Genomic DNA, 25,927 nt, shown 5'->3' with positions numbered 1-25,927 from the left:
CCACTGTATTGTGGTCCTGAGGCGTTTGAGGCTTTATAGGTCAAAACCAGCACTTTGAATTGGGCCCAGAAACTAATTGGTAGCCAGTGCAGTTGGACCAGAATCGGTGTAATATGCTCAAACCGTCTTGCTCCTGGTGAGCAACTTGCCATTGAATTCTGCACTAGTTGAAGTTTCCGAACCATCTTCGGAGGCAGCCCTACGTATAACGCATTGCAGTTATCTAACGTTGGGGTTATCAGAGCATAGACAACGGTAGTTAGGCTATCCCTGTCATGAAGCTCCACCGCTGGGCGTAGCTGGGCCACCAGCCGAAGCGGATGGAAGGCACTCCATTGACACATTAAATAAAACAACCCAGAATAAAACATTACTGAATGAATTTAATATATATATATTCAAAGCAACATAATTAAACTAAAATATTATCTTAAAGATTTCAAAATAAAATGTTACGAAGGAGTTCAAGTAGAGAATGCACATTTAACACGGAAATGTTAATGAAAAGAAATCTTAAACATTTCCAAATAAAACATGACTAAAGGAAGTCAAGTATAACATGTGCATTTAAAACAGCGCAATTAACAAGAGAACAAGATATTATCACAAGCATATCAGCTGCCAGTCCTCGTTATTAAATACTGTATACCAAGAAAAAAGCACACCAAGAACTCAGGCCAATGTAAGTTTCAATAGTGGGAGTGGTCCCTACTCACAATTCAATAGTCAATAATAACAAAAACTAATCCATTCAAAAGTATGTATTCTAATGAAGATTACAAACTCAAATAGAGATTACAAACTCAAACTCAAAGAGATATGTATAACACAATAATTCGTTACAAAGATTTTCTCTTTTTCACTCGACAGTAATGTTGATCCTTATAATTTATCAGCTTACAGATGAAGACTCAGTTTCAATCATAGAGCAGAAGTCAAATTATGGATCGGAAACCAGGACAGGGCCCTGTTTCGATGTATTCACTTCATCAGCTACTGTAGATTCCGGCATATAAGGCGACTTTTTAACCCCGGAAAAGAGGTTAAAAAGTTGGGGGTCGTCTTATACGCTGGGTATGGGTGGCGCAGAGCAGAGCCCGCCCCCGGTAACTGGGCTTATAAAACAAACCCCCAAATTGCAGCTGCTAATTTGGGGGGGGGTGTCCAATACGCCCAGTCGCCTAATACGCCGGACTCTACGGTAATTTTGAAGTTTGAAATTTGTAAGTTTGAAGACTTTCGGATAAATATATGCACAGAAAAGCTCAAGATACACGTTGATCTACCCACACGTAGTTGTTATCCTTGAGAAACGTAGAAAATGGATAACAACTACGTGTAATCTCTGTTAGAGTTTGTAATCTCTATTTGATCTTGTAATCTTTATTAGAATACATACTTCTGAATGGATTACTTTTTGTTACTATTGACTATTGAATTGGCCTAAGTGCTTGGTGTGCTTTTTTCTTGGTTGCTGCCAATCCTGCCAATGGTGGTTTATGGCAGGTGGCAGCCGTGGACTCTCAGATTCGATCTCCTGGGTCCACACTAAGAGCCAACCAAGATGAAGGAGATGAAGCGACTCCTCTGGGGGGAAAGGTTACAGAATTTGGGACTTCTTAGTTTAGAGAAAACTAAACTTCACTGGATGTCCACAATTTCTAGTGTTCTGCGAGAGGGATTAAGAAACAAATAAACCTCTATCTGCTTTCTCCATGCCATGAATAATTTTATAAATTTGCATCATGTCGCCACTTAACTTGCTGTTTTCTCTAAAGTGTGAATTCATGTAGCGTATTCATGGCCGCCTCATCTCTCCTGCAGTGCCCAGACTGGAGGTCTCCATGAAGTTAGACAAGGCAGTGCTGCATATTTTGGACATCCCTGAGGGACAGCACTTTTCCATGTGGCTGTATCTGAATCAGACAAATGCATTCAAAGAGCTGGGCGAGGACGCACCTAAATTGCTGGTGAGCAGAAGAAGACTCCGCCGAGAAGCTGAGCTGAATGTTCTTCCTTCTCCTCCTCCTTCTCCTCCTTCTTCCTCCTCCTCAGGAGAATCCCCAGAAAAGCAGGAGAAGAGATAGGGGGTGGGATTCTGTCTGGGAAGCCTAAATACCTACCTTGAGGGAACAATTGCCTTGGCCTGATGTTGAATTCCTTCCCACTGTTTCAAACCCAAAAAGAAATTTGCGTGGTGATTCCCGCCCCCTCGCACAGATGGAATAAATAAAGACACAGGACACCAGAATTTAGGTTAATGGGCAAAAAATGGCCACAACTTTATTGATTACAGGTAAGAGCTTTAGGCATTGGCCCTATCAGACTAACCAGCATAGAACCGGGAAGGGTTAAGCACCAACAGGGGGAGCCCCCGAGATGCACATCCCTAGGCGCTCCCCGGGGGGTTACCGTTCGGGAACGCGCTTTAGGCCCTAGCCTCCATAGGTTTCGGACAAGGCGACGCCCCCCGGAGTCCTTTAACGAACTACCCTTCAAGATTTGGGGGAGGTGATGGCGTTCCTCCCCCCCATCTCATTTGCATAATAATACCCCTGCCAATGCCTAACCGCCAAAACCAAAGGTGTTGTGACGTTTTGCTACGAGGTAGGCAAAAAAACCAAGTGGCTTCCAAAATATAGCCAATTAGCCAAATGGAAAAACTCCTACCAGGCCCCTTGCGGCGACCAGCCAAAGCCCATAGCAAAGTCCAGATGAGAACCTAAAGGGCGGGAGGGTGGGAAACCGCAGCTGCTGAAAGAAAAGAAAGGGGCGAGCATGGGCTGCCCCGACCTTAAAAGTCCCTTACAAGTACCGCCCCCGCTGCCAGCCGATTGGCTGGCGCGGTGAATGATGAATCTTAATGACCCCGGGATTCCCCAAGTCCCGCAGGGCTGCAGCCAGCCCGCGAGGGTGTGAATGGGGCGTGAGCCCGCAACCCCCCCCCTCCGTATGTCGGGAGTGGCTTTGTAGTCAGCCATACATTTCACTAATTTTCTTATCCTAATGATAATAATAATAACAAGGCCAGTGGAAGTGATGGTATTCCAGCTGAACTATTTAAAATTTTAAAAGATGATGCTGTTAAGATGCTACACTCAATATGCCAGCAAATTTGGAAAACTCAGCAGTGGCCAGAGGATTGGAGAAGATCAGTCTACATCCCAATCCCAAAGAAGGGCAGTGCTAAAGAATGCTCCAACTACCGCACAATTGCACTCATTTCACACGCTAGCAAGGTTATGCTTAAAATTCTACAAGGCAGGCTTAAGCAGTATGTGGACCGAGAACTCCCAGAAGTGCAAGCTGGATTTCGAAGGGGCAGAGGAACCAGAGACCAAATTTCAAACATGCGCTGGATTATGGAGAAAGCTAGAGAGCTCCAGAAAGAAATCTACTTCTGCTTCATTGACTATGCAAAAGCATTTGACTGTGTTGACCACAGCAAACTATGGCAAGTTCTTAAAGAAATGGGAGTGCCTGATCACCTCATCTGTCTCCTGAGAAATCTCTATGTGGGACAAGAAGCTACAGTTAGAACTGGATATGGAACAACTGATTGGTTCAAAATTGGAAAAGGAGCACGGCAAGGCTGTATATTGTCTCCCTGCTTATTTAACTTATATGCAGAATTCATCATGCGAAAGGCTGGGCTGGATGAATCCCAAGCCGGAATTAAGATTGCTGGAAGAAATATCAACAACCTCAGATATGCAGATGACACAACCTTGATGGCAGAAAGTGAGGAGGAATTAAAGAACCTTTTAATGAGGGTGAAAGAGGTGAGCGCAAAATATGGTCTGAAGCTCAACATCAAAAAAACGAAGATCATGGCCACTGGGCCCATCACCTCCTGGCAAATAGAAGGGGAAGAAATGGAGGCAGTGAGAGATTTTACTTTCTTGGGCTCCATGATCACTGCAGATGGTGACAGCAGTCACGAAATTAAAAGACGCCTGCTCCTTGGGAGAAAGGCGATGGCAAACCTAGACAGCATCTTAAAAAGCAGAGACATCACCTTACCAACAAAGGTCTGTATAGTTAAAGCCATGGTTTTCCCAGTACTGATGTATGGAAGTGAGAGCTGGACCATAAAGAAGGCTGATCGCCGAAAAATTGATGCTTTTGAATTATGGTGCTGGAGGAGACTCTTGAGAGTCCCATGGACTGCAAGAAGATCAAACCGATCCATTCTCAAGGAAATCAGCCCTGAGAGCTCACTGGAAGGACAGATCGTGAAACTGAGGCTCCAATACTTTGGCCACCTCATGAGAAGAGAAGACTCCCTGGAAAAGACCCTGATGTTGGGAAAGATTGACGGCACAAGAAGAAGGGGACGACAGAGGACAAGATGGTTGGACAGCGTTCTCGAAGCTACAAACATGAGTCTGACCAAACTGCGGGAGGCAGTGGAAGACAGGAGTGCCTGGCGTGCTCTGGTCCAGGGGGTCACGAAGAGTCGGACACGACTAAACGACTAAACAACAACAAAAATAATGTTGTTATAAGAAAAAACTGCTCCTTTCCCCTTATGGGGTATCTTAGAGTCCTTAAGTGAGTTACTGGTAGGAGAAAATAACAGAGGCCAACCAGAGAAAATTGAGGCGCAAAGCAGTTAGTAAGCCTGTCTCCACTCACCACACGCAGGACAGAAGAGAGAACCCTGAACGATGGTGCACAAGCCCTTATATAGACTTTTGAAATTGCCCACCCTGTAGCCCAAGACCACCCCCGCAAAACATCATACATACATCACAGAAGGAGGCGGTCCGTTGCAGAAATCCTGTCTGCTGATTTCATTACTTGGGCAGTCTGGCCATTCTTTGTGATGGTTAATACTTTAATTCCTGAATCCAGGTCACAGGCTCACCCTATTCATACACAAACACGCCCTTAAGACAGGTAGCAAAAGGCAATGGAGAAGCTTTCCCGTTTCCTTCTTCCTTGCAGAGAAATATTTGAGGTCAAAATGGTTTGGGAGAGTCAAAATGGCTTCGGGATTGCTCTTCTGTACTATTTCAGACACGTGGTTTATATACCTATGTGTGTGTTTGCCTTGTACATTTATGAACGTTTATTTTATATTTGGGACCTTAGAATTCTTATAACAGTGTCTAGGGGCAGGAAGAATTTGAGACCAGGCAAGCTTTTTCTTGCTAAGCTGCTCTCACTCATGTCACTTCCCTGTTTTGTATTTAGACCGGAAACGAGAATGTGAGCTTGCCTATCGACCAGGTGTTACCTTGTCTCTGCGTGGAGGTAAGGATTTTTACACACACCACAAAATTTCCTCCCTCGCCATACACCTGATGCACGTTTAACTTTAAATAAGTGTATGCCTTCCCCCAGAAAATCCTGGGAACAGTAGTTTACCCTAGCAGAGCCACAACACCCAGCATTCCTAGCTTAACTACAGTTCCCAGGATTCTTTGCAGGAAGCCGGTCGCTTTCAGCATGCATTAAATGTGCGATGCAGTTGCGATGTTCTAAGCCATACCCATCCTCACATTATTACCATGGTGGGAAACTTGTGGTCCTCCAGGTATTGTTGAACTACAGCTCCCATCACCCCTGATCCTTGACCATGCTTTCTGGGGCTGATGGGAAAGCCACCAGCTTGTCACCTGCGACAAGTTTGATTTGACTATGGCCCAGCTGCTAATGTCCTAAAATAGTGGGTTAAGGTTTAAGTCTGACTAGAACCCTGATTTTTTAAACAGAATTTTAATCCCAGTTTTCATACATGAATCATTTCACATAGCAATTTATCGGAGTAAGTCCTGGGTCTTACTGGGTCCCCGGACGTTTGACGGTCTACTGATCCCTGTGCCACCACTGTGGTTGCTTCCCAACCCATTCCTCTCAGGCACACACAGAGTCCAGACAGTTGTTAACATTAAACCAAATAAACAAGTTTATTTTATAAGCATTAACAAGTTTATGGTTCCAGATAATTTTTCTTGTCAGTTTCTTTATCTTAGTTTCATTACCGGCCTATATCTTCCTAATTCCTAACAGATTTTTATTTTTTTTTAAGTTTGTGTGCATACGTAAATTTGTGTGTGTGACTTCTTTATTTTTTTTTAAAAAAAGAATATTTATTCGTATTTCAAAAATAGTACAAAAACAAAAAAGAACAAAAAAGTACAAAAATACAAAACTAAAAACAATTAAAAACAGATAAAATTTCAATTACTTATTTTCTTTTATCTTATTTCCCAGACCTCCTCACACCTCCCCTTTTTGTATTCCAATTCAAATTATTAGCTCAGCAAATCCTTATTATAACTTATTATAACTTATTATAACTTATTTCTCAACCTTTACATTACAGCTGGGAACCACTTAATTTCTGTCCAACATCATTCTAACATTCATTAATTTTATAATGTTTCTGAAGATAGTCTTTGAATTTGTTCCAGTCTTCTTCCGCTGACTCTTTTCCCTGGTCTCGGATTCTGCCGGTCATTTCTGCTAGTCCCATATAGTCTATCACCTTCATCTGCCATTCTTCCAGAGTGGGTAGATCTTGTGTCTTCCCCTAATTCCTAACAGATTATCCCATTTGTCTATCTGACTCCTCTTAACAGATTTTCTCACTCTCTCACATCAAACTATCCCAACCCACAGACTTATCCTCCCTCTCTCTTCTGTAACACCCGACTGACTCCTTAACAACACTAACTCTAACTCTAACTCTAACTCTAACTCTAACTCTAACTCTAACAACTCTAACTCTAACTCTAACTCTAACTCTAACTCTAACTCTAACTCTAACTCTAACTCTAACTCTAACTCTAACAACTCTAACTCTAACTCTAACTCTAACAACTCTAACTCTAACTCTAACTCTAACTCTAACTCTAACTCTAACAACTCTAACTCTAACACTAACTCTAACTAACTCTAACTCTAACTCTAACAACTCTAACTCTAACTCTAACAACTCTAACTCTAACTCTAACTCTAACTCTAACTACAGATAGGTAGCCGTGTTGGTCTGCCATGGTCAAAACAAAATAAAAAAATTCCTTCCAGTAGCACCTTAAAGACCAACTGAGTTAGTTCTAGGTATTAGCTTTCGTGTGCATGCACACTTCTTCAGATACACTGAAACAGAAGTCACCAGACCTTTCTATATAGTGAGAAGGTGGGGAGGGGTATTACTCAGAAGGGTGAGTAATAACTCTAACTCTAACTCTAACTCTAACTAACTCTAACTCCTCCCCTTGGGTTCCCACTTGCCAATCACTTGCCAATCACTTGGGTTCCCACTTGCCAATCACTTCACACTCACTTAACCCTTTCCTTATGACCCAGCATGATGTCACCTAGGAGGGCAAGCACCACAGTCCTTATACTTTTTTTTTTTTTGCAATTTCTTCATGAGTAAGAGCATTTTTGGAATACCTCAAACCTGGTGATGCAAGTCGCTAAATGGTGCTCTGGTTTGAGCCGTGGTTATTTCCAGGACTTAAGGGCTGGTTTACAAGTTACAATCTTACCTTGGTTGGCAAATGGAATCTGTTCCAGAAGTCCGTTTGACTTCCCAAAAACGTTCGAAAACCAAGGCGCGGCTTCCGATTGGCTGCAGGACCTTCCTGCACTCAATCGGAAGCTGCGGAAGTCGCGTCGAACGTTCGGCTTCCAAAAAAAGTTCTCAAACCGGAACACTCGCTTCCAGGTTTGCGGCATTCGGGAGCCAAAATGTTTGAGTCACAAGGCATTCAAAAACCAAGGTACGACTGTACTTTCACCCAGATGGCCTTGAGAATGGCCATACAAGTGTAATGGCTGAGGACACCATGTGGTAAGTTGCATGTGCACAGCCCATTCACCAAGTGATTTCTCTCTCCCCACCCCCATTACACACACGACTGCACATCTTCCTCGCATTTGGCCTCTTATTCTATTGGGTATTGTGTTCATAGGTCTGGCCCAACGTCGGAAGCCAAGAAGATTCGCCCCGAACTCACCTGTGCCCCTTTTCAAGCGGTATGCGTTTTTTTAAAAAAATCCAGTCCACATCGGACCCAGAATTTCAAAAAGCGAAAATGTTAGCATTAACTTGGGGTGTGTTCTTCTGGGCCAGTCATACCATTAGGCAGAAGGGAACATCTATCTCAGGTGGCAGGAAGCCACTGAAGTGCAGGGAGTCTCAAGGTGGTGTTGAAGGTCTCGTGTGTGTGTGTTTCTCAGGTAGACTTCTTTCTGTTGCCTGCCCTAGGCCAACCTGTTACTATCAGGTGTGGTGAGGGATGCTGGCCAGAGCAGGATTTAGCAGGCATCTTTTTGTATCAAGTGTGGGGAGAAGGGGGTGGGTTTGACATCTTGTTCTTCACCTCAGGCAGCAAACTGTCCTAGGCCAGCCCTGAACATGTTGACAGAGGAGGACTTGCCATGGTTATGTGTACTTTGGGAGGGAGAGCGGACGGTGTGTATGAAGGACATTCTCGCCTGTTATTACAAAGACTTGACTTCCTGTTCCAGATGCTGAGGCCTTGTCCAGGGCCTGGGAACAGAGCCATCTGAAAATTAAAGCCTTTGAGGGGACGCTGACCTGCTCTCTCTCTGCACCGTGCGACCTCCCAGGGGAGCTGGTTCCCTGCTGGAGGGGGGCACCCCATGCCTCTTGCCACCCACTGCACCCCCAGCTGCACCTGGCCCTCACCCCACAAGTGAGTAGAGCAAGGAGCAAGTGGGGCGGGGAAAGGAGATGTGGGCCAGATGGCAAGTGTGGATTGCGTGGAGTCCAGTAAGTCTCCAGACCCTCCAACATTCTTCCAATGAAAATAGGGACATCCTATTCAATAATAATAATAATAATAATAATAATAATAATAATAATAATACTCCACCAATCTGACTGCGTTGCCCCAGCCACTCTGGGCAGCTTCCAACATATGTAAAAACACAATAAAACATAAAACATTTCTTTAAAAAACTTCCCTATACAGGACTGCTTGCAGATGTATTCTAAAGGCTGGATAGTTACTTATCTGGCTGGCTCACAGGGGCCATACACTCCGATGGAAATTCAGTGGTACCTCGGGTTAAGAACTTAATTCGTTCTGGAGGTCCGTTCTTAACCTGAAACTGTTCTTAACCTGAGGTACCACTTTAAGCTAATGGGGCCTCCCGCTGCTGCTGTGCCGCCGCCGTGCTATTTCTGTTCTCATCCTGAAGCAAAGTTATTAACCCAAGGTACTATTTCTGGGTTAGCGGAGTCTGTAACCTGAAGCGTCTGTAACTTGAGGTACCACTGTAGGGACATCCAAGATGAGCGCCACAACCCCAGAGTCATCCATGACTGGACCTAACGGTCAGGGGTCCCTTTACCTTTACCCTTTTAACGCCTTTACCTTTACCTTTAAGGCAAAGCAGGACATTCTGGGATCAAATCAGAAACCGGGATGGCTTCTGTAAAACCCTGGAAAATAAGGGGACACTTGGAGGGTCTAAGGATTCAGGCTGCTTATGTGATGTAGACACAATCAGTTAAATATCCGGCAAATGGCCCCTTTCAGTGAAAAGGTGGTGGTGATCCAGGAGGCCAGTTTTTGGAGAATTAACTCAGAGGTATGGCCTGGATGGGAAGGTTGGAGTTACTCCTTTGTACAGGCTCCCGGGCCTCAGAAAGAAAGAAGAGTGTTTGATTGCCATTAACTTGGCTTGCAGTGAGCTCCTAGTGAGAAGTCTTGTCACTTGCAGAGGGCTTTCGAGGTCAGGCTGAGGACCACATCAGCTCCAGAGCAGCAGATCGCCCACCTGCATTCTGTGGAAATGGGGACATTATGGGACAGCGACGTGTTACAGCTGGGATGGGAGAGCCTGGCGCCCTCCAGTTGTCCTGGGACAACCCTCCCCCCCCCCGACTATTGGCCCTGTCGGTTGGGGCTGATGGGAGCTGGAGTCCAGCAATATTTATAGGGCCCCTGGTTCCTCATTCCTGTGTGTGTGCTGGGATAAGAAGCAGCCCTTCAAACCAAGAGCATCTGACAGCAGGCCTAAAGCGTGAGGGGTCTGAGGCATTTGCACCAAGAGTTCCCTTCCGATGGGTAGTGGCTGGGTTGGTGGTGAAGACATGGGCACGGATGGATGTGCGAGTGAGCTGTGAGTTTTGTGACTGTAACAAACTCTTCCCAAACCTCTTAGGTGCCGCAGGAGTTCCCAGGACTGACACCACACCCCAACCTCTGTGTGCAGGTAGGACCCACGTAATTAACAATCCACGTAATTACAATCCATTCAAGAACAATGGCTAAGCCTCTATTGTCCAGCTTCCTGTGGTCCTGCATAATGTTGGCCTGCTGTCTTAAGGCATTTTGAAAGTCAGAATTGGGCTCCTCTTTCACTGTTCTTATCTGGAGCTCATTCTTTTTAATGACCCGTAGAGAAAGAGACCAAAGAGAATTTCCTTACTAGAGTGATTCCTTCATGTGGCAAAGGTGTAGTGGTGGTTGGTCAGCCATGGGGACTGGTAGGGGACAGAAGGCAGGGAGGCCAATAGGAGGTGATGCCAAAGAGCCAATGACAGGCAGAGTCACCTGCTTCTAGTTTTGCCCCCAATCTCCTCCCTGCTTGGGTCTACAAGGACAGAACTGAACCGAGGTGGAGGAGGAGGAGGAGGAGAAGGAGGAGGAGGAAGCTGCCAGCCCCTGGACTATTTCTAAGCAGGCAGGTCTGCAGATCAGGAGGCTGACTGGGGCAGACTGAGTTTGATGGGGCAGTGTCCTGTTCATTCTGATTGCCAACCTCTGCTGTAAAGGTGGCCTGATCTCTCCACCTCCTGTCTTCAATTTCCTTATCACAAAATGTCCAGTCAGGGTATGGGAGGGGGGGCGGGAAGGGTTTGCAGCGCTGCTCCCCGACCTGGATGCACAGAACACACAGAACGCACCTTGTTTTAGAGGGGGAGAACAAGAAAAAAAAATTCTCCCCCTCTTTGCGCAGCGCCCCTTCAGCGAAGCGGCAGGAGAAATGGAAGGGGCTCCGTTTCTGCTGCCGCTTCGCTGAAGGGGCGCTGAGCAGAGAGGGGGAGAATTTTTTTTCTTGTTCTCCCCCTCTAAAACAAGGTGCGCCCTATGGTCCGGTGCGTCCTATAGAGCGAAAAATATGGTAAGCCGATGTGCCAATGTCTTTCAAATCTGCCTTAGCCTTCCATTTCTGGCTAGGTGCCTCCAGGAAAAACTCAAGGGCATGACAGGACTTTCTACTGACACATGCTTTCCCTTTGTGCAGGTCAGGAGCAACGGAAACACCTACCTCCAAAGCTGCCTGCAGGAAGGTGAGTGCCACAGTGGTCTCTGAGCGCCAGACTAGACTAGACTAGAGATATTTAACATACCTCTGAATGGCAGTGGCTGGAAATGGCAGCCTTCTTGTGCTCATCTCCAGTTTGCAGGCTTCTCACAAGCATCTAGTCGGCCACACAATACCGGACTAGATGGGCCTTGGGCCTGATCCAGCAGGTTCTTCTTATATTCTCTCTCTCTCCCCCCTCCCATAATTTTTATTGATTTTCATACAATTTAACAAAATTCAGTTCTATTTCAATACAATATTCCCTTAACGTTTTGACTTCGCGTCCTTACTTCCATGACGTTTCTGTTCAAATCCTTTATCAGCTGCCTTAAGTGTTCTACTTATTTCTGTAACCTATATCCTACATTAACATTCCTTTTATCATTCTCATTCCTCTGCTTATACAGTGGACACTCGGGTTGCGAACGTGATCCGTGCGGGAAGCACCTTCGCAACCTGCAGCGTTCGCAACCCGCAGCGCTGCATCTGCGCATGCGCGGGTTGCGATTCAGCGCTTCTGCGCATGCACAAAGCGCGATTTAGCGCTTCCGCGCATGCGCCGAAACCCAGAAGTAACCTGTTCCGGTACTTCCGGGTTCGGCGCAGTGCAGAACCCGAAATCGCACAATCTGAAGCGTCTGTATCCCAAGGTATGACTGTATTTCAAGTCCTGCCTGCAATTTCCATTTGACTATCAGAGCTCTTCTCATATATTCCCAAGAATGGAGATGAGATCCGTGGACTGATCCTGCAGCCAAGCTTTTCATTGAAGCTTTCTTTTCTCTTCCCCTAGATACCGCAGAAAGCCCTTGGCAAACCAAGCAACGTTTGCTGCTTCGAAAGACTGAGCATTCCCAAGGGAGCTCTTCTACACATGTCTTTGAGGAGGGTACCTGGGTACCCATCGCTCAAGCTGCCAGCACAGTAAGTCCTGGACTGCCACTCTTTTTCCCCTCCTGCTATGGTTCAGATGCTGTTCTATAGGGTGGAGGTGGGGGGTGTAGCTGTGCAGCACTCACTGCATTTTCTTTTCCCTGTTCTCCACAGGGAAATGGGAATCTGGAGGTTGCCCTGCAGAGGGACTTGCAGTCAGGAGAGTGCACGAAGGTGAGAGCGGGGACGAGTGTCAGGAAGAGGGAGGGCATGCCTTTAGGAATTGCCACATGTTGTATGGTGTTGAGCTCGTTAGAGAAGAAAATTGCAAAACTAATTACAAAGAGCCTCCAGAATCTCAGCATTCTGTGAGAGGGCTTCAAGCACACGCTGGGAAATTTCAGTTTGCACAATTAAATGTGGATTAAAGCACTCTGCCTCTCTTGTGCTGCAAATCCACTTAAAAAACAAACAGGTTTTCTGTGGTTTGAAAAGTGATGGGGAGATGCACTGAAAAGTGGGGGGTGAACGAATGACTTGTGGGAAGACGTGTCAATCCGAACGAATGCTCGCTGTCATAAGACCGCCCCAAGACAATTATGAACAAATGCTTAATCAAGACCAGACAGAGGATCCCTCCAGGCACCCTGATTATTATGCATTCATGGTGGTTTATGTGCAATCCTGCTTTCAACACTCTTTTTAGCCTGCAGAAGTTTCAGGGCAGGCATACGGTTTCCAATCAGTGCACATCCCGTAATTTTCTACTGTAACTTTTTATACCAGAAATGTCTGACACGGGCGTGTCCCATTTTTGTTACACTCTAGTTCAAGAGTTACACAGTGACACGGGTGGCACTGTGGTCTAAGCCACAGAGCCTAGGGCTTGCCGATCAGAAGGTCGGCGGTTCAAATCCCCGCGATGGGGTGAGCTCCCATTCGGTCCCAGCTCCTGCCCACATAGCAGTTTGAAAGCACGTCAAGTTGCAAGTAGATAAATAGGTACTGCTCCGGTGGGAAGGTAAATGGTGTTTCTGTGTGCTGCTCTGGTTCGCCAGAAGCGGCTTAGTCATGCTGGCCACATAACCTGGAAGCTGTCTGCGGACAAACGCCGGCTCCCTCGGCCTATAGAGCGAGATGAGCACCAAATCCCCAGAGTTGTCCGCGACTGGACTAATGGTCAGGGGTACTTTTACCTTTACCTAGTGCAAGAGCAACCCTCCTGGCGGCAGTACAGTGGTACCTCAGGTTAAGTACTGAATTCGTTCCGGAGGTCCGTACTTAACCTGAAACTGTTCTTAACCTGAAGCACCACTTTAGCTAATGGGGCCTCCTCTGCTGCCACGACGCCGGGGCACGATTTCTGTTCTCATCCTGAAGCAAAGTTCTTAACCTGAAGCACTATTTCTGGGTTAGGGGAGTCTGTAACCTGAAGCGTATGTAACCCGAGGTACCACTGTAATGTGATAACACTGGGAAAGAAGCACCAGCCAATGTGGAAGGTGCACTATAAATCCATCAATAATGCACTAGGATGGAGTCCATGACATGTTGCAGAACATACTCACAAAAAGAACCACTGGTCCAAAGGGTCATAGAATCATAGAACTGTACAGTTGGAAAGGAGCCCAAGGGTGATCTAGTCCAACCCCTGCCACACACGAATCTCAGCTAAAGCATCCAGGACAGTCTCTGTGCAAGCAAATCATGATGTGTGCTCATTCAATAGGTCTTCTGGAGGAGTCAGCTCTGTCAGGAGCTCGTCCTACACTTGAGTAGGACCCCGGCAGAGACACATGCCCAACTGGCATGTTCCCTCCCTCCTGGTCGATCGTTCGGGAGCTTCAAAAGCTCTCTTCAGCCCAAACATCACAGCGACCGATGCCAACAGACACTGGCACACTTAGGGATCCGCAGAGTCATAGAATCATAGAGTTGGAAGAGACCACAAGGGCCATCGGGTCCAACCCCCTTCGCAGCTTGCGTGACAGACCTCAGCAACTCAGCATTTTGGCTAATCTACTTTATTTACATATATACACACACGGAGCACTGCAACATGGCTCCCTCTCTCTCTAGCATCAGACAGCAAAGAGAAAAAAACCAAACGACAACAGTCCCACTTCACGGAACACAGTAACACAAACATCTTGTCTCCGTCACTTCCCACTCTGTGGAGTCAAAACATATACCGTCATGACAACAATCCCATGACTGCAATCATGGAGCAAGAATTCTAACAGGGCTAGCCTAACCTCTGCCTTCCAATGCTCTCCTTTCTCAGCAAGGCTGCACAGCTCTGGACAGCCCTTCTGCTTGGAAGCTCTTGAAGGTATGGATTGAGTTGACCGCCAGCCAGCTTGTTCCATGCCTTCAGAGTTCCCCTTTCTTAGCAAGAGGCTGCTCAAGGCAAGGCTGCCTCTCTGCTAAGAGCACACCTCTATGGTGGGGTGGTGGTTTTTGGAGCAGTGCAATTCCCCACTGTTGTACTGAACAAAGTGGGCATAGGATTCGGCGGCTACTGCACCAGTATAAAGCCAGGGAATCTCTGTCCCTGATGTAGATAAGATGGTAAACAGGTTTCTGCACACCTACAGCCATGTCCCAAGCTGTGTACACGTCCCAAAGCCTTCGTCATATGATCAACCATTAAACCATTAAACCAATGTGTGTTTAAGATAACCTCACAAACCAAACGTTTCTAAAGAGCGCCAAAGTATGCATTAAAATACCTAAAAGGAACAAGGTGTTTATATAAAGAATGATACAGCTGGAGCAATTAGCCAATAGCCAATGACTAACAAGAGTAGCAAAAGGATACCCTCAGCAGGAAGCAGCATAAGAGGGCTTCCTGTTCCAGATAAGCCTTCCTTGACCAACTGGATCTTCTGGCGTGTTCCTGTATCCCTTTAGTCCTGACTTCTGGCTTGCATCTTGATCCTGCTAGTCCTTCAGTTGTGACTTCCTTGCACAGCTCCTGGCTCACCTCAGATTGTGTCCCATGGCTGAGTCCCGTTACTTCAACCACCAGCCAGCAGCATGTGGTCAGTGGAGTAGGGGGACCAGGCTAGTCCCCTAAAGGCTCCGAGAGCCCTTCCACCACTTCCCCAAAGCTCTCCCATCTTTGGAAGGATGCAGCAGGGCTCCAGTATCCTGTGCCTCCATCCCAAAGTCCAGTGAGCTTCCGCCTGGCTTAGGGAGGGAAGTGTGACACTCACAATCACCCTTGCAAGCTGGTGCCTCTGGCCTCGTTCTGCTAAGAAAAATGTGACTGCGTGCGTGCCACTGCCACCAGCAGCCATGAATAGATAGCAAGAAATATTTCTGCTTCCTCTTTCTTCATGTGTATGTTTAGGAGATACAGCCTCCACAAGGGATGTATTGGAATAGATGATATACGGTAAGTTGGGACCAGGAGAAGAAACATTGTTCTGCTACTCTTGTTAGTCATTGGCTAATGGCTAATTGCTCCAGCTGTATCATTCTTTATAAAAACACCTTGTTCCTTCTAGGTATTTTAATGCATACTTTGGCACTCTTTAGAAATGCTTGGTTCGTGAGGTTATCTTAAACACACACTGGTTTAATGGTTGATCATATGACAAAGGCTTTGGGACGTGTACACAGCTTGGGACATGGCTGTAGGTGTGCAGAAACCTGTTTACCATCTTATCAGGGACAGAGATTCCCTGGCCTTAAACTGGTGCAGTAGTCACCGAATCCTATGCCCACTTTGTTCAGTACAACAGTGGGGAATTGCACTGCTCCAAAAACCACCACCCCACCATATTGTCCTTTGTTATTTTTCTCTTTGCTGTCTGATGCTAGAGAGAGAGGGAGCCATGTTGCAGTGCTCCGTGTGTGTTTATATGTAAATAAAGTAGATTAGCCAAAATGCTGAGGTCTGTCACGCAAGCAGCGAAGACTCTGCGGATACTTGAGTGTGCTGATGTCTGTTGGCAACCGTCACTGTGATGTTCGGGCTGAAGAAAGCTTTTGAAGCTCCCGAACAATTGACCAGGAGGGAGGGAACATGCCAGTCGGGCATGTGTCTCTACCAGGGTCCTACTTGAGTGTAGGACGAGCTCCTGACAAGCCCAGGCATAGGCAAACTCGGCCCTCCAGATGTTTTGGGACTACAACTCCCATGATCCCTAGCTAACAGGACCAGTCGTCAAGGATGATGGGAACTGTAGTCCCAAAACATCTGGAGAGCCGAGTTTGCCTATGCCTGGGCTAGCTCCTGCCAACCGACCCAGTTTGTGTCTTTAAAATCCTCAGTTGGGGAGGCTTTTACACTCTGGGCATCTTCCCAGCCCGAGAAGAGGGAGGTTTGAAGGCCACACACCCCACTCCCACAAGCCAAAGTTTATTTGCCGGTCCCAACTTACCGTATATCATCTATTCCAATACATCCCTTGTGGAGGCTGTATCTCCTAAACATACACATGAAGAAAGAGGAAGCAGAAATATTTCTTGCTATCTATTCATGGCTGCTGGTGGCAGTGGCACGCACGCAGTCACATTTTTCTTAGCAGAACGAGGCCAGAGGCACCAGCTTGCAAGGGTGATTGTGAGTGTCACACTTCCCTCCCTAAGCCAGGCGGAAGCTCACTGGACTTTGGGATGGAGGCACAGGATACTGGAGCCCTGCTGCATCCTTCCAAAGATGGGAGAGCTTTGGGGAAGTGGTGGAAGGGCTCTCGGAGCCTTTAGGGGACTAGCCTGGTCCCCCTACTCCACTGACCACATGCTGCTGGCTGGTGGTTGAAGTAACGGGACTCAGCCATGGGACACAATCTGAGGTGAGCCAGGAGCTGTGCAAGGAAGTCACAACTGAAGGACTAGCAGGATCAAGATGCAAGCCAGAAGTCAGGACTAAAGGGATACAGGAACACGCCAGAAGATCCAGTTGGTCAAGGAAGGCTTATCTGGAACAGGAAGCCCTCTTATGCTGCTTCCTGCTGAGGGTATCCAATCGTAATCCTGGGTGTGGTCAAGCCTGGGCTTGAGATAATAAGCTGCCCACTCAGAGGCTGTGATGTGTAGTTTGCTGGTTCATCATAATAATAATAATATATTTTTATTTATACCCCGCACTCCCCAGCCAAGGCCGGGCTCAGAGCGGCTTACAAGCAATAATAAAAACAAGTTGAATGATTACAACTTAAAAACAAAATTAAAATACAACATTAAAATATTTAAACATTAAAATATTAAAGTATAGCCTCATCGTAGGAGGAGAAGGAAAGGAAAAAAGAAAAAGAGGGAGGGAATCAAACTGGCTCCAAGCCAAAGGCCAGGCAGAACAACTCCGTCTTACAGGCCCTGCGGAAAAAAATCAGATCCTGCAGGGCCCTGGTCTCATGAGGCAGAGAGTTCCACCAGGCCAGAGCCAGAGTTGAAAAGGCCCTGGCTCTGGTTGAAGCCAATCTAACTTCCTTAGGGCCCAGGACCACTAGGGTGTTGCTATTTATGGACCTTGAGGCTCTCCGTGGGGCATACCAGGAGAGGCGGTCTCATAGGTACGAGGGTCCTAGGCCGTGAAGGGCTTTAAAGGTCAAAACCAGCACCTTAAATCTGACCCTGTACTCCACCGGGAGCCAGTGCAGCTTGAAAAGCACTGGGTGAATATGCTCCCATGGCAGAGACCCCGTGAGGAGCCTCGCTGCAGCATTCTGCACCCGCTGGAGTTTCTGGGACAGCTTCAAGGGCAGCCCCGCGTAGAGCGAATTACAGTAGTCAAGCCTGGAGGTGACCGTCGCATGGATCACTGTGGCCAGGTCGGGGCGGGAAAGGTAAGGGACCAACTGCTTGATGCGGCGAAGGTGGAAAAATGTCGCCTTGGCTGTTGCTGTAACTTGCGCCTCCATGGAAAGGGAGGCGTCAAGGATTACACCCAAACTCTTAACGGAAGGCAATGGCACTAATTGGGCCCCCGCAAGAGAAGGGAGTTGGTCCCTCATCCCCATGCCATCCCGTCCCAGCCATAGGACCTCTGTCTTTGAAGGATTTAGTTTCAATCGGCTCCCACGAAACCATCCAGCCACAGCTTCCAAGCATCTGGTCAGTGTGTTTGGGGCCGAGTCGGTGTGGCCATCCATCAGCAGGTAGAGCTGAGTGTCATCAGCATATTGGTGACAGCCCAGCCCAAAGCTCCGGATAATCTGGGCAAGGGGGCGCATAAAGATGTTAAAAAGCATCAGGGAGAGAATTGCGCCCTGCGGCACTCCACTCCACACATCAGCAGTCCTGACCCGCCTCGATCTAGTTGTCTACGGAGATCATCTGTTAGGGCAACCAGAGCCGTCTCCGTCCCAAAACCAGGACGGAAACCGGACTGAAATGGATCTAATGCCGATGTTTCCTCCAGAAACCTACCAAGCTGCTCAGCAACCGCTCTCTCAATTACCTTACCCAGATATGGAAGATTTGAAACTGGGTGGTAATTGGATAGGTCTAAGGGATCTAATGAAGATTTCTTTAAGAGTGGACACACTACTGCTTCCTTCAGTTCCCCTGGGAATGTCCCCATGTCAAGGGACAAATTGATACAGGTATCTTTGTACTCCAAAGCTCCCAGTTCAAGGGCATCCTAAGAATTATGATGAATGGCTGTCCTAGGCATCTTGGTGAATTGCATTTGATGTACAGTCGTACCTTGGAAGTCAAACGGAATCCATTCCGGAAGTCCATTCGACTTCCAAAATGTTCAGAAACCAAAGTGCGGCTTCTGATTGGCTGCAGGAAGCTTCTGCAGCCAATTGGATGCCACGGAAGCTCCATTGGACATTCGGCTTCCGGGTTTCGATTGTTCAGCAGCCAAGTTGTTTGAGACCCAAGGTATGGCTGTATTTAATTTATAACCAGTGCTGGAACAATCTCCTTAGAGATGTAACCTCCTCCTTTGAGCATTGTTCAGTAAAAGGTTGGGAGCTCCTGTAGTGTGGTAGCCAATAGATTTCCTCGCCTATTAACAGGCTCAGTAAGTGGCCTTGAGGTAGCCACAACTTGTTTGCAGCATGTTGCAATTATAATGCAGTGCCTTGCAGAGGTTGCTGTAAGCATTGCTGATGTGTGAAGTGCTATAATAATAATAATAATAATAATAATAATAATAATAATTTATTTATATCCCACCCTCCTCAGCCGAAGCCGGGCTCAGTGCGGCTAACAACAATAATGCTCCAGACCTGGGGTGGCTAACCTGTGGCCCTCCGGCTGGACTACAACTCCTATCAACCCCAGCCAACATGGTCCAGGATGATGGGAGTTGTAGTTCAGCAACATCTGGAAGGCCACGTGCATAACTTCCACACAAACCAATGAGGACACACTCTCAATAAACAGAGCTTGTTATATGTTACCTCCCCGCAAACAAGACAGAGCTTCCGCTCAATAAAGAGCGGATGTTGTATATTACCTCCAAGACTTTGTGCAAACAAATTGGGATGAATGCTTAATAAACATTCATTTCCAGAAGTGGAAGTGGCCTAAGATAGTTGCCAGGCGCTAGCTGTGTGACTCTGTGTTCCCAGGCAAACAAGACCATGAGCCAGCTGTTCTTTTATCATTATTTACAGGTATGGCGTTCAGAGGATGGTGAGAACCACGAGCTCTGGGCCTGTTCACTGGAGAAGTGTGAGTGCACCTGTGTCTGGGGCAACAGGGATGCCTCCTTGGAGGAGAGGTGGCCTTGAATTCCTCCAAGGGCAACTGGGGAATAGAGGTTGCACAGGGGTTTATTTATTTATTTAGACCATTTCTATACCACTTCGCATCTAAAAATCAGTTTTAGTGGGGTACAGAAAGCTAATGGTAGTAATAATAATAATAATAATAATAATAATAATAATAATAATAATAATAATAAATTTATTATTTATACCCCACCCATCTGGCTGAGTTTCCCCAGCCGCTCTGGGCGATTTACAGCATATCTAAAAACATAATAAAAACATCAAGCATTAAAAACCTCCCGATACAGGGCTGTCTTCAGATGTCTTCTAAAAGCTGTGTAATTCTTTATCTCCTTGACATCTGAAGGGAGTGCGTTCCGCGGGGAGGGTGCCAATACCTAGAAGGCCCTCCTCTGCTTCATTGCTAAAGCAACAGCTGTCACAAAAACACACGGCAAAACCATTAACACAAATTACTAACAGATGTAAACAGAGAGCAATCCCTTCTCCTTCTGACACACCTTCCTACTCAATTCCTTTCTGCTTTCTGGCTCTCGCCCAGAGCTCCACCTGGGCTGTTGCCCTGGGCTCAAACAAACTCCCCCCCCCCCCAATGTCACAACAAGAGGATTCCTGGAACCTGCTGGCAACATCCAGGCTCACTTTTACAGGCAGGCATGAATCAGGATGCACCATACAGAACCAGTTCCAGGCCATATTAGCTGTGGCTGGATGACTTTCCCAGGAGCTTCCAAAGGATGACAACTGGGACACCTCTCCACTCAGAGTTCTTTCTCTGCCCTCTGCCACCCCCCACCCTGCTCCTCTTCCAGCTGCTTGCATAGCCTGAAGAACACAAACCCCAGTTTGTGGGAGGTGGAGGAGGATGTAGCCATTGGAGATTCACTAAACAAACCACACGACTAAGGGCTCATCCACACTTGTACTGTGCCTTGAAAGCATGTGTCCAAATGGTTTCCGCTCCTTGAAAAAAAACCTGCTCTTTAGTGCTAAATTGGAGCAAACGTCCATCCAGAGAAAACCCGGATCGCTGTTTGCTCCGACTGAGCACTGAAGAGCAGCTTTCCCCAGGAGAAAGCAGCAGGGCAAGGAGAAGTGTGGATAAGCTCTCTCTCTCTTCAAGCCTGATAGGGTTGTTGACTTGGTCCCCAATTCCAGCGAGACAAGCACAGTACTTAAAGACTACATCTGGACTGGGAGGCTGCATTCTTCAGTCTTAAAACCATTGGTTGCGGGGGAAATTGCCAGCCACTGAGCAGAGGGTGAAAGGGCCACGCGTTGCAGGAATGGGAACCAAAGATCACCCAATGATTCCTTCTCCCCTCCATGCTTTTCATGCAGATTTCCGAAGACGCTGGGCCCTGGCCTGGATGATGGCTCTCCTAGGCAGCTGCTCTATCCTGCTTGTGCTGCTGCTCAAGAAAGAAGCGCTGAAAGGTATGAGGCAGACTTTCTGTGGCTCCCAATGTGCTACCCACAATGGTTGCTTATCCCTTTCGATCTATCTCCTGTCTTCCCCCCAGTCATCCCAGCTTCTGCTTCACCCGCTGTGATATTATGAGCCTGCCTTAGCTCTCCAACAGGGATGGATGAATCTTTTATCAGTTCCTCTCCAGCTCCTTGTTTTTCTAGTATTAATTCCCATGCACCATATTTCCACATCACAGAAATTCAACAGCATTTCCGTGTGCATTTCTCTTACTGCACACATATTTGTATGCAGTTTGGCCTAAAATATGTATGATTGCAAGCCCTACTTGCCAGTGTGGTGTAGTGGTTGAGAGTGGCAGACTCGTAATCTGGTGAACCGGGTTCGATTCCCCGCTCCTCCACATGCAGCTGCTGGGTGACCTTGGGCCAGTCACACTTCTCTGAAGTCTCTCAGCCCCACTCACCTCACAGAGTGTTTGTTGTGAGGGAGGAAGGGAAAGGAGAATGTTAGCCGCTTTCAGACTCCTTAAAGGTAAAGGGACCCCTGACCATTAGGTCAAGTCGTGGCCGACTCTGGGGTTGCGGCGCTCATCTTGCTTTACTGGCCAAGGGAGCCGGCGTACAGCTTCCAGGTCATGTGGCCAGCATGACTAAGCCGCTTCTGGCGAATCAGAGCAGCGCATGGAAATGCTGTTTACCTTCCCGCCAGAGCGGTACCTATTTATCTACTTGCACTTTGACGTGCTTTCAAACTGCTAGGTTGGCAGGAGCAGGGACCGAGCAATGGGAGCTCACCCCGTCACGGGGATTCGAACCGTCGACATTCTGATCAGCAAGCCCTAGGCTCTGTGGTTTAACCCACAGTGCCACCCACGCTGTGATAAAGGGTAGTGATAAAGCGGGATATCAAATCCAAACTCCTCTTCTTCTCTACTAGAATGCACCACAAAATTCAGAGAAGTGTGAGTATAGAAGGATAGTGATGTTTTGGTTCTCATGCGAATGGAGCCAAATTTCTCCCCCACCCCGATTTCTCCAACCTTCTAAGGCTGTGCTTTCTTCAGCACTTCCCTGCTGCCTTGCGATCAGCTGTGGGGAGAGCGCCCTCTTCTGACCCCTCCTGTAGCATAGCAGTGTCATTTATGGAAGAAAGCATTCAAAAGCTAAGACAACCTAAGGGTGGTTTTACGCATTCTTACAGATTAAAATGCTACCAGTTTATGTCGCCCCTTCGCTCTGTTCCTTTGTGTGGCATGTCATGACTCAGAGTTGCCTTCCAGCAGGGTGTTTTCTTTTCATGCCTGTCTGTCCTCTTGATTGAAGAGCTCTCTCTGACATCCCTCCCCCCCCCCCACAGGATGGCTCAGGATCCTGAAAGAAGATTACAGTTCTGGAGGTAAGACAACAAAGGGTTTCGTAGCATGTAAAGACTAGCAAATACAGTTCGGGGTCAGCTTTCATGGATTAGAGTCCACTTTGTCAGATGCACAAAGTGTTATTCTCAGCTGGTGTTATCACACATGGGTAGAGAAAGAAAGAAACAATAGTTCAAAGTTTTGTTGAACGGCAATTAAATGCGAAAGGTGCAGCCTGCAACAATTCACCTAGAGCTGTTATGTTTGCAGAGTCAGCCCAGTGACCCTTCACAAGAGCAGTGATAAGTGGTTGTGCAATTTACTAAGTACAGTGGTATCTCGGGTTAAGTACTTAATTCGTTCCCGAGGTCCGAATTTCTGGGTTAGCGGAGTCTGTAACCTGAAGCATATGTAACCTGAAGAGTATGTAACCCGATGCACCACTGTTAATTAATATTTGTAGTGGGAACACCCAATAGAATTCCAGGAAGGCTTATGGTAGGGCCAGAGAGAGGAGAGTCCCGAGGGCCATAGATAAGAGTTCTGGAGGGCCGCATTCTCCAATAGAAAAAGAGAGCGTTTGACGATTGCTTGAGAGTTAGGATGAGAAGTTTGGCCTTGGACATACTGAACTTTGGAATGGCAAGGTGCACGAGTGGCTGATCATTATCTACGGAACACCAAGCCATGGACAAACGCCCTCTCTCTTTCTTCTCTGCCAGGAGCGCTTCGGGGACAGCACATCCTCATTCTCTACTCTCCCGACCACGCTAGCTTTGAGCGCCTGGTGGGCACCCTGGCTGGCGCACTGGCCCGGCTGCAGCTGACTGTATCCCTGGAGCTGTGGAGCCGTGGGGAGCTGAGATCCCTGGGGCCCATGCAGTGGCTCCATGCTCAGCGGCACTGGGTCCTGCAAGAAGGCGGAGCCGTTGTGCTGCTTTTTTCCCGCGGCGCCAGAGCTGCTTGCTCGGAGTGGCTGGGTTGGGAGCATCAAGACAGGCTGCTGGCCGCTAAGCCTGACAGCACTTTCTTGGCCTCTCTGAACTGCATCCTGCCAGACTTCCTGGCTGGGAAATCCAGGGACCGGTATATGGTTGCCTGCTTTGAGGAGCTCTTCCCTGCAGACCAGATCCCCGTGCTTTTCCGTTCGGCGCCTGTCTACTCTCTGCCGTCGCAGCTCTTCAGCTTCCTGCTAGCGCTGGCTGGCCCCAGTGTGGGCCAGGAGAAGAGGAACAGCCTCAGGAGACACGCGGTGTGGATCAGCAAGAGTCTGGAGGGTGCGGTGCGGGACTGCCGGGAAAAGGAGCCAAGCTGGCGTTATCCACCACTGCTGCCTCCCCAGTCTGACGACACACAGCTGACGGGGGCCAGCATTCACCCTTCCGTAGAGTCCTGAGAGGAAAAGCTTTCAGAAGTTGGCTGCGTTGGGGGCCCTGTGTGGTTCCAGGAAGTTAAGCGGAATGCATGGACATGAAGGCTCCATGTTGATCCATCACTGGCCAGCCTGCTCCCAGTAGCCGTGATGGCACAGGATAGCTGGACCATGTGAACGGATGCATTTGGGCACAGCAGTGAAGTGGATAGGTGTATCCCTGTGGAGTGCAAGATGTGTGTGTATTAGCTTGTTTGGAAAGATCCTGACATTTTGCTACCAAGTGTGCAACTACTGAATATTTACCATGCTTGCAAGAACAGAGGAATCCCATTTACACGGGCAGGGAGCAGTATACCATCAAGTACCGTATACGAAGGGCAACCAACATGGGTGCCTGTTGCTTTCATGCTCTGGTTAGGAACCCATAGAGTAGGGGGAGCTGGGAGCCTCCAGGTGTTGTTAGCCTCCCATCTTCTCTGACCATTGGCCAATCTGGCTGGGGCTGATGGAAGTCAAAGTCTAACATTCCCCATTCTTGCTTGAGAGGCATCTGATTGGCTGGTTGCTTCTGGAAACAGAAGATTTTTATATTTATTACTTATTAGATTTGTGCCTCACCCTTCACCCCAGGGCGGTTCACAACAGAGAAATGCAAAATGAGAAAACAAAACACATATTTGGCCCCTAGCCCAATTCAGCATGACTTGTCCTTATGATTCCTAACTGGACTTAATGGTGAGATAGCTGCTGAGCTTCACTCAATACGATGAGAAGGATGATTTTTTTTAAAGTGGGAGGGTCTTTTTTAGGGAACAGCATCTAGAAAAACCCTAAGCTTTTCTCTAATCCCTACCAGTATGCGTTTTATCTGAGCCAAGGAGTGGAACGTAAACACGTTAAGGCAAGACTTTCCACTGTAGGTTCTCAGTTGTAGGATATCTATTTAAGCAATATTATCTTCTTTTTTGGGGGGGAAGTATATTTCATTCTCTAGGGTAGCTTTCCTCAACCTGCTACCCTCCACATGTTGGAATCCAACTCCCATAATCCCTGACCACTGGCCATGCTGGCTGGAGCTGATAGGAGTTGTAGTCCATATAAAATTACATTTGCAATTATTTTTGAAAGGCAATTGCATCAAAATACTGGACCACCTCTCTCCATATGAACCAATCCAGCCCCGGCGATTATAATCTGAGGCCCTTCTTTGGTCTGGAAGGTGGCAACACGAGAAGAGGCCTTTTCCGTGATGGCTCCTCGTTTGTGGAATGCTCTCCCCAGGAAGGTTCGCCTGGAGCCTTCACTACATATCTTTAGGCACCAGGCGAGAACATTTCTCCATAACCAGGCCTTGGGCTGATGAACAATCTATGACTTTTTAAATGTCTTGGTGAGAAGGTTTGCTTTTGTTTTAGTATGTATTTTGTGTTCTCATTTGTATTTTTCTGTTGTGATCTTTGGATGAAAGGTGGAATACAAATTCAAATTCAAATAATAATAGCCCCCAAATATATATCAGGCACCAAGCTGGGGCTTTGTCCTTCAAGAAACAGACCATGCTTGAACTGTGGGATTGTTTTGTGGTTGCTGTTTTTTGTTGTTGTTGTTGTTGTTGTTGTTGTTGTTGTTTTTAAAAAAAGCCACCTTGATCTTCTGAAAAATAGGTTGGATATCACTTTTTAACCTAAATAAATAAATGCCCTATAATCCGTGTCTTCTTCCTCTTCTGTTCCTCTATCTATTTCTTTTGAGCAGCTGCTGGCACAGTGAGCAAATTAATCACAAAGAAACATGCTATATGTTGTAGTCATAATTGCATGCAAATATCTTTTTGACCTGCTTCCAAACTAGAGTGGAAGTAGCAGGCAGCTTCCGGGCTCAGGTTACTG

The 25,927-nt window shown here is 47.2% G+C and overlaps 1 protein-coding gene across 2 annotated transcripts in view; it reads left to right on the top strand.

Moving 5' to 3' along the window:
* The window catches only part of IL17RC (interleukin 17 receptor C), a 38,867-nt gene extending 13,221 nt beyond the window's left edge, over positions 1 to 25,646 (top strand). Inside the window, exons 8-19 of one of the 2 annotated variants that reach the window (XM_081852625.1) lie at positions 1,825 to 1,970; positions 5,200 to 5,259; positions 7,932 to 7,995; positions 8,491 to 8,678; positions 10,156 to 10,206; positions 11,242 to 11,287; positions 12,107 to 12,228; positions 12,352 to 12,411; positions 19,761 to 19,818; positions 21,219 to 21,314; positions 22,666 to 22,704; positions 23,386 to 25,646. In XM_081852625.1, coding sequence (XP_081708751.1) covers positions 1,825 to 1,970; positions 5,200 to 5,259; positions 7,932 to 7,995; positions 8,491 to 8,678; positions 10,156 to 10,206; positions 11,242 to 11,287; positions 12,107 to 12,228; positions 12,352 to 12,411; positions 19,761 to 19,818; positions 21,219 to 21,314; positions 22,666 to 22,704; positions 23,386 to 24,059 — 1,604 coding nt within the window. In that variant the 3' untranslated portion in view covers positions 24,060 to 25,646. Of the gene's footprint in view, positions 1 to 1,824; positions 1,971 to 5,199; positions 5,260 to 7,931; positions 7,996 to 8,490; positions 8,679 to 10,155; positions 10,207 to 11,241; positions 11,288 to 12,097; positions 12,229 to 12,351; positions 12,412 to 19,760; positions 19,819 to 21,218; positions 21,315 to 22,665; positions 22,705 to 23,385 lie in introns of both variants that reach the window. The other variant, XM_081852624.1, reaches the window with a different exon arrangement.
* Positions 25,647 to 25,927: the final 281 nt, after the last annotated feature.

This window comes from Podarcis erhardii (genome assembly GCF_964252035.2).
Source record: "Podarcis erhardii genome assembly, chromosome: 2".
NCBI lineage: Eukaryota > Metazoa > Chordata > Lepidosauria > Squamata > Lacertidae > Podarcis > Podarcis erhardii.
The sequence above is the reverse complement of the archived record's forward strand: the minus strand, read 5'-3'. Positions and strand labels throughout refer to the sequence as shown.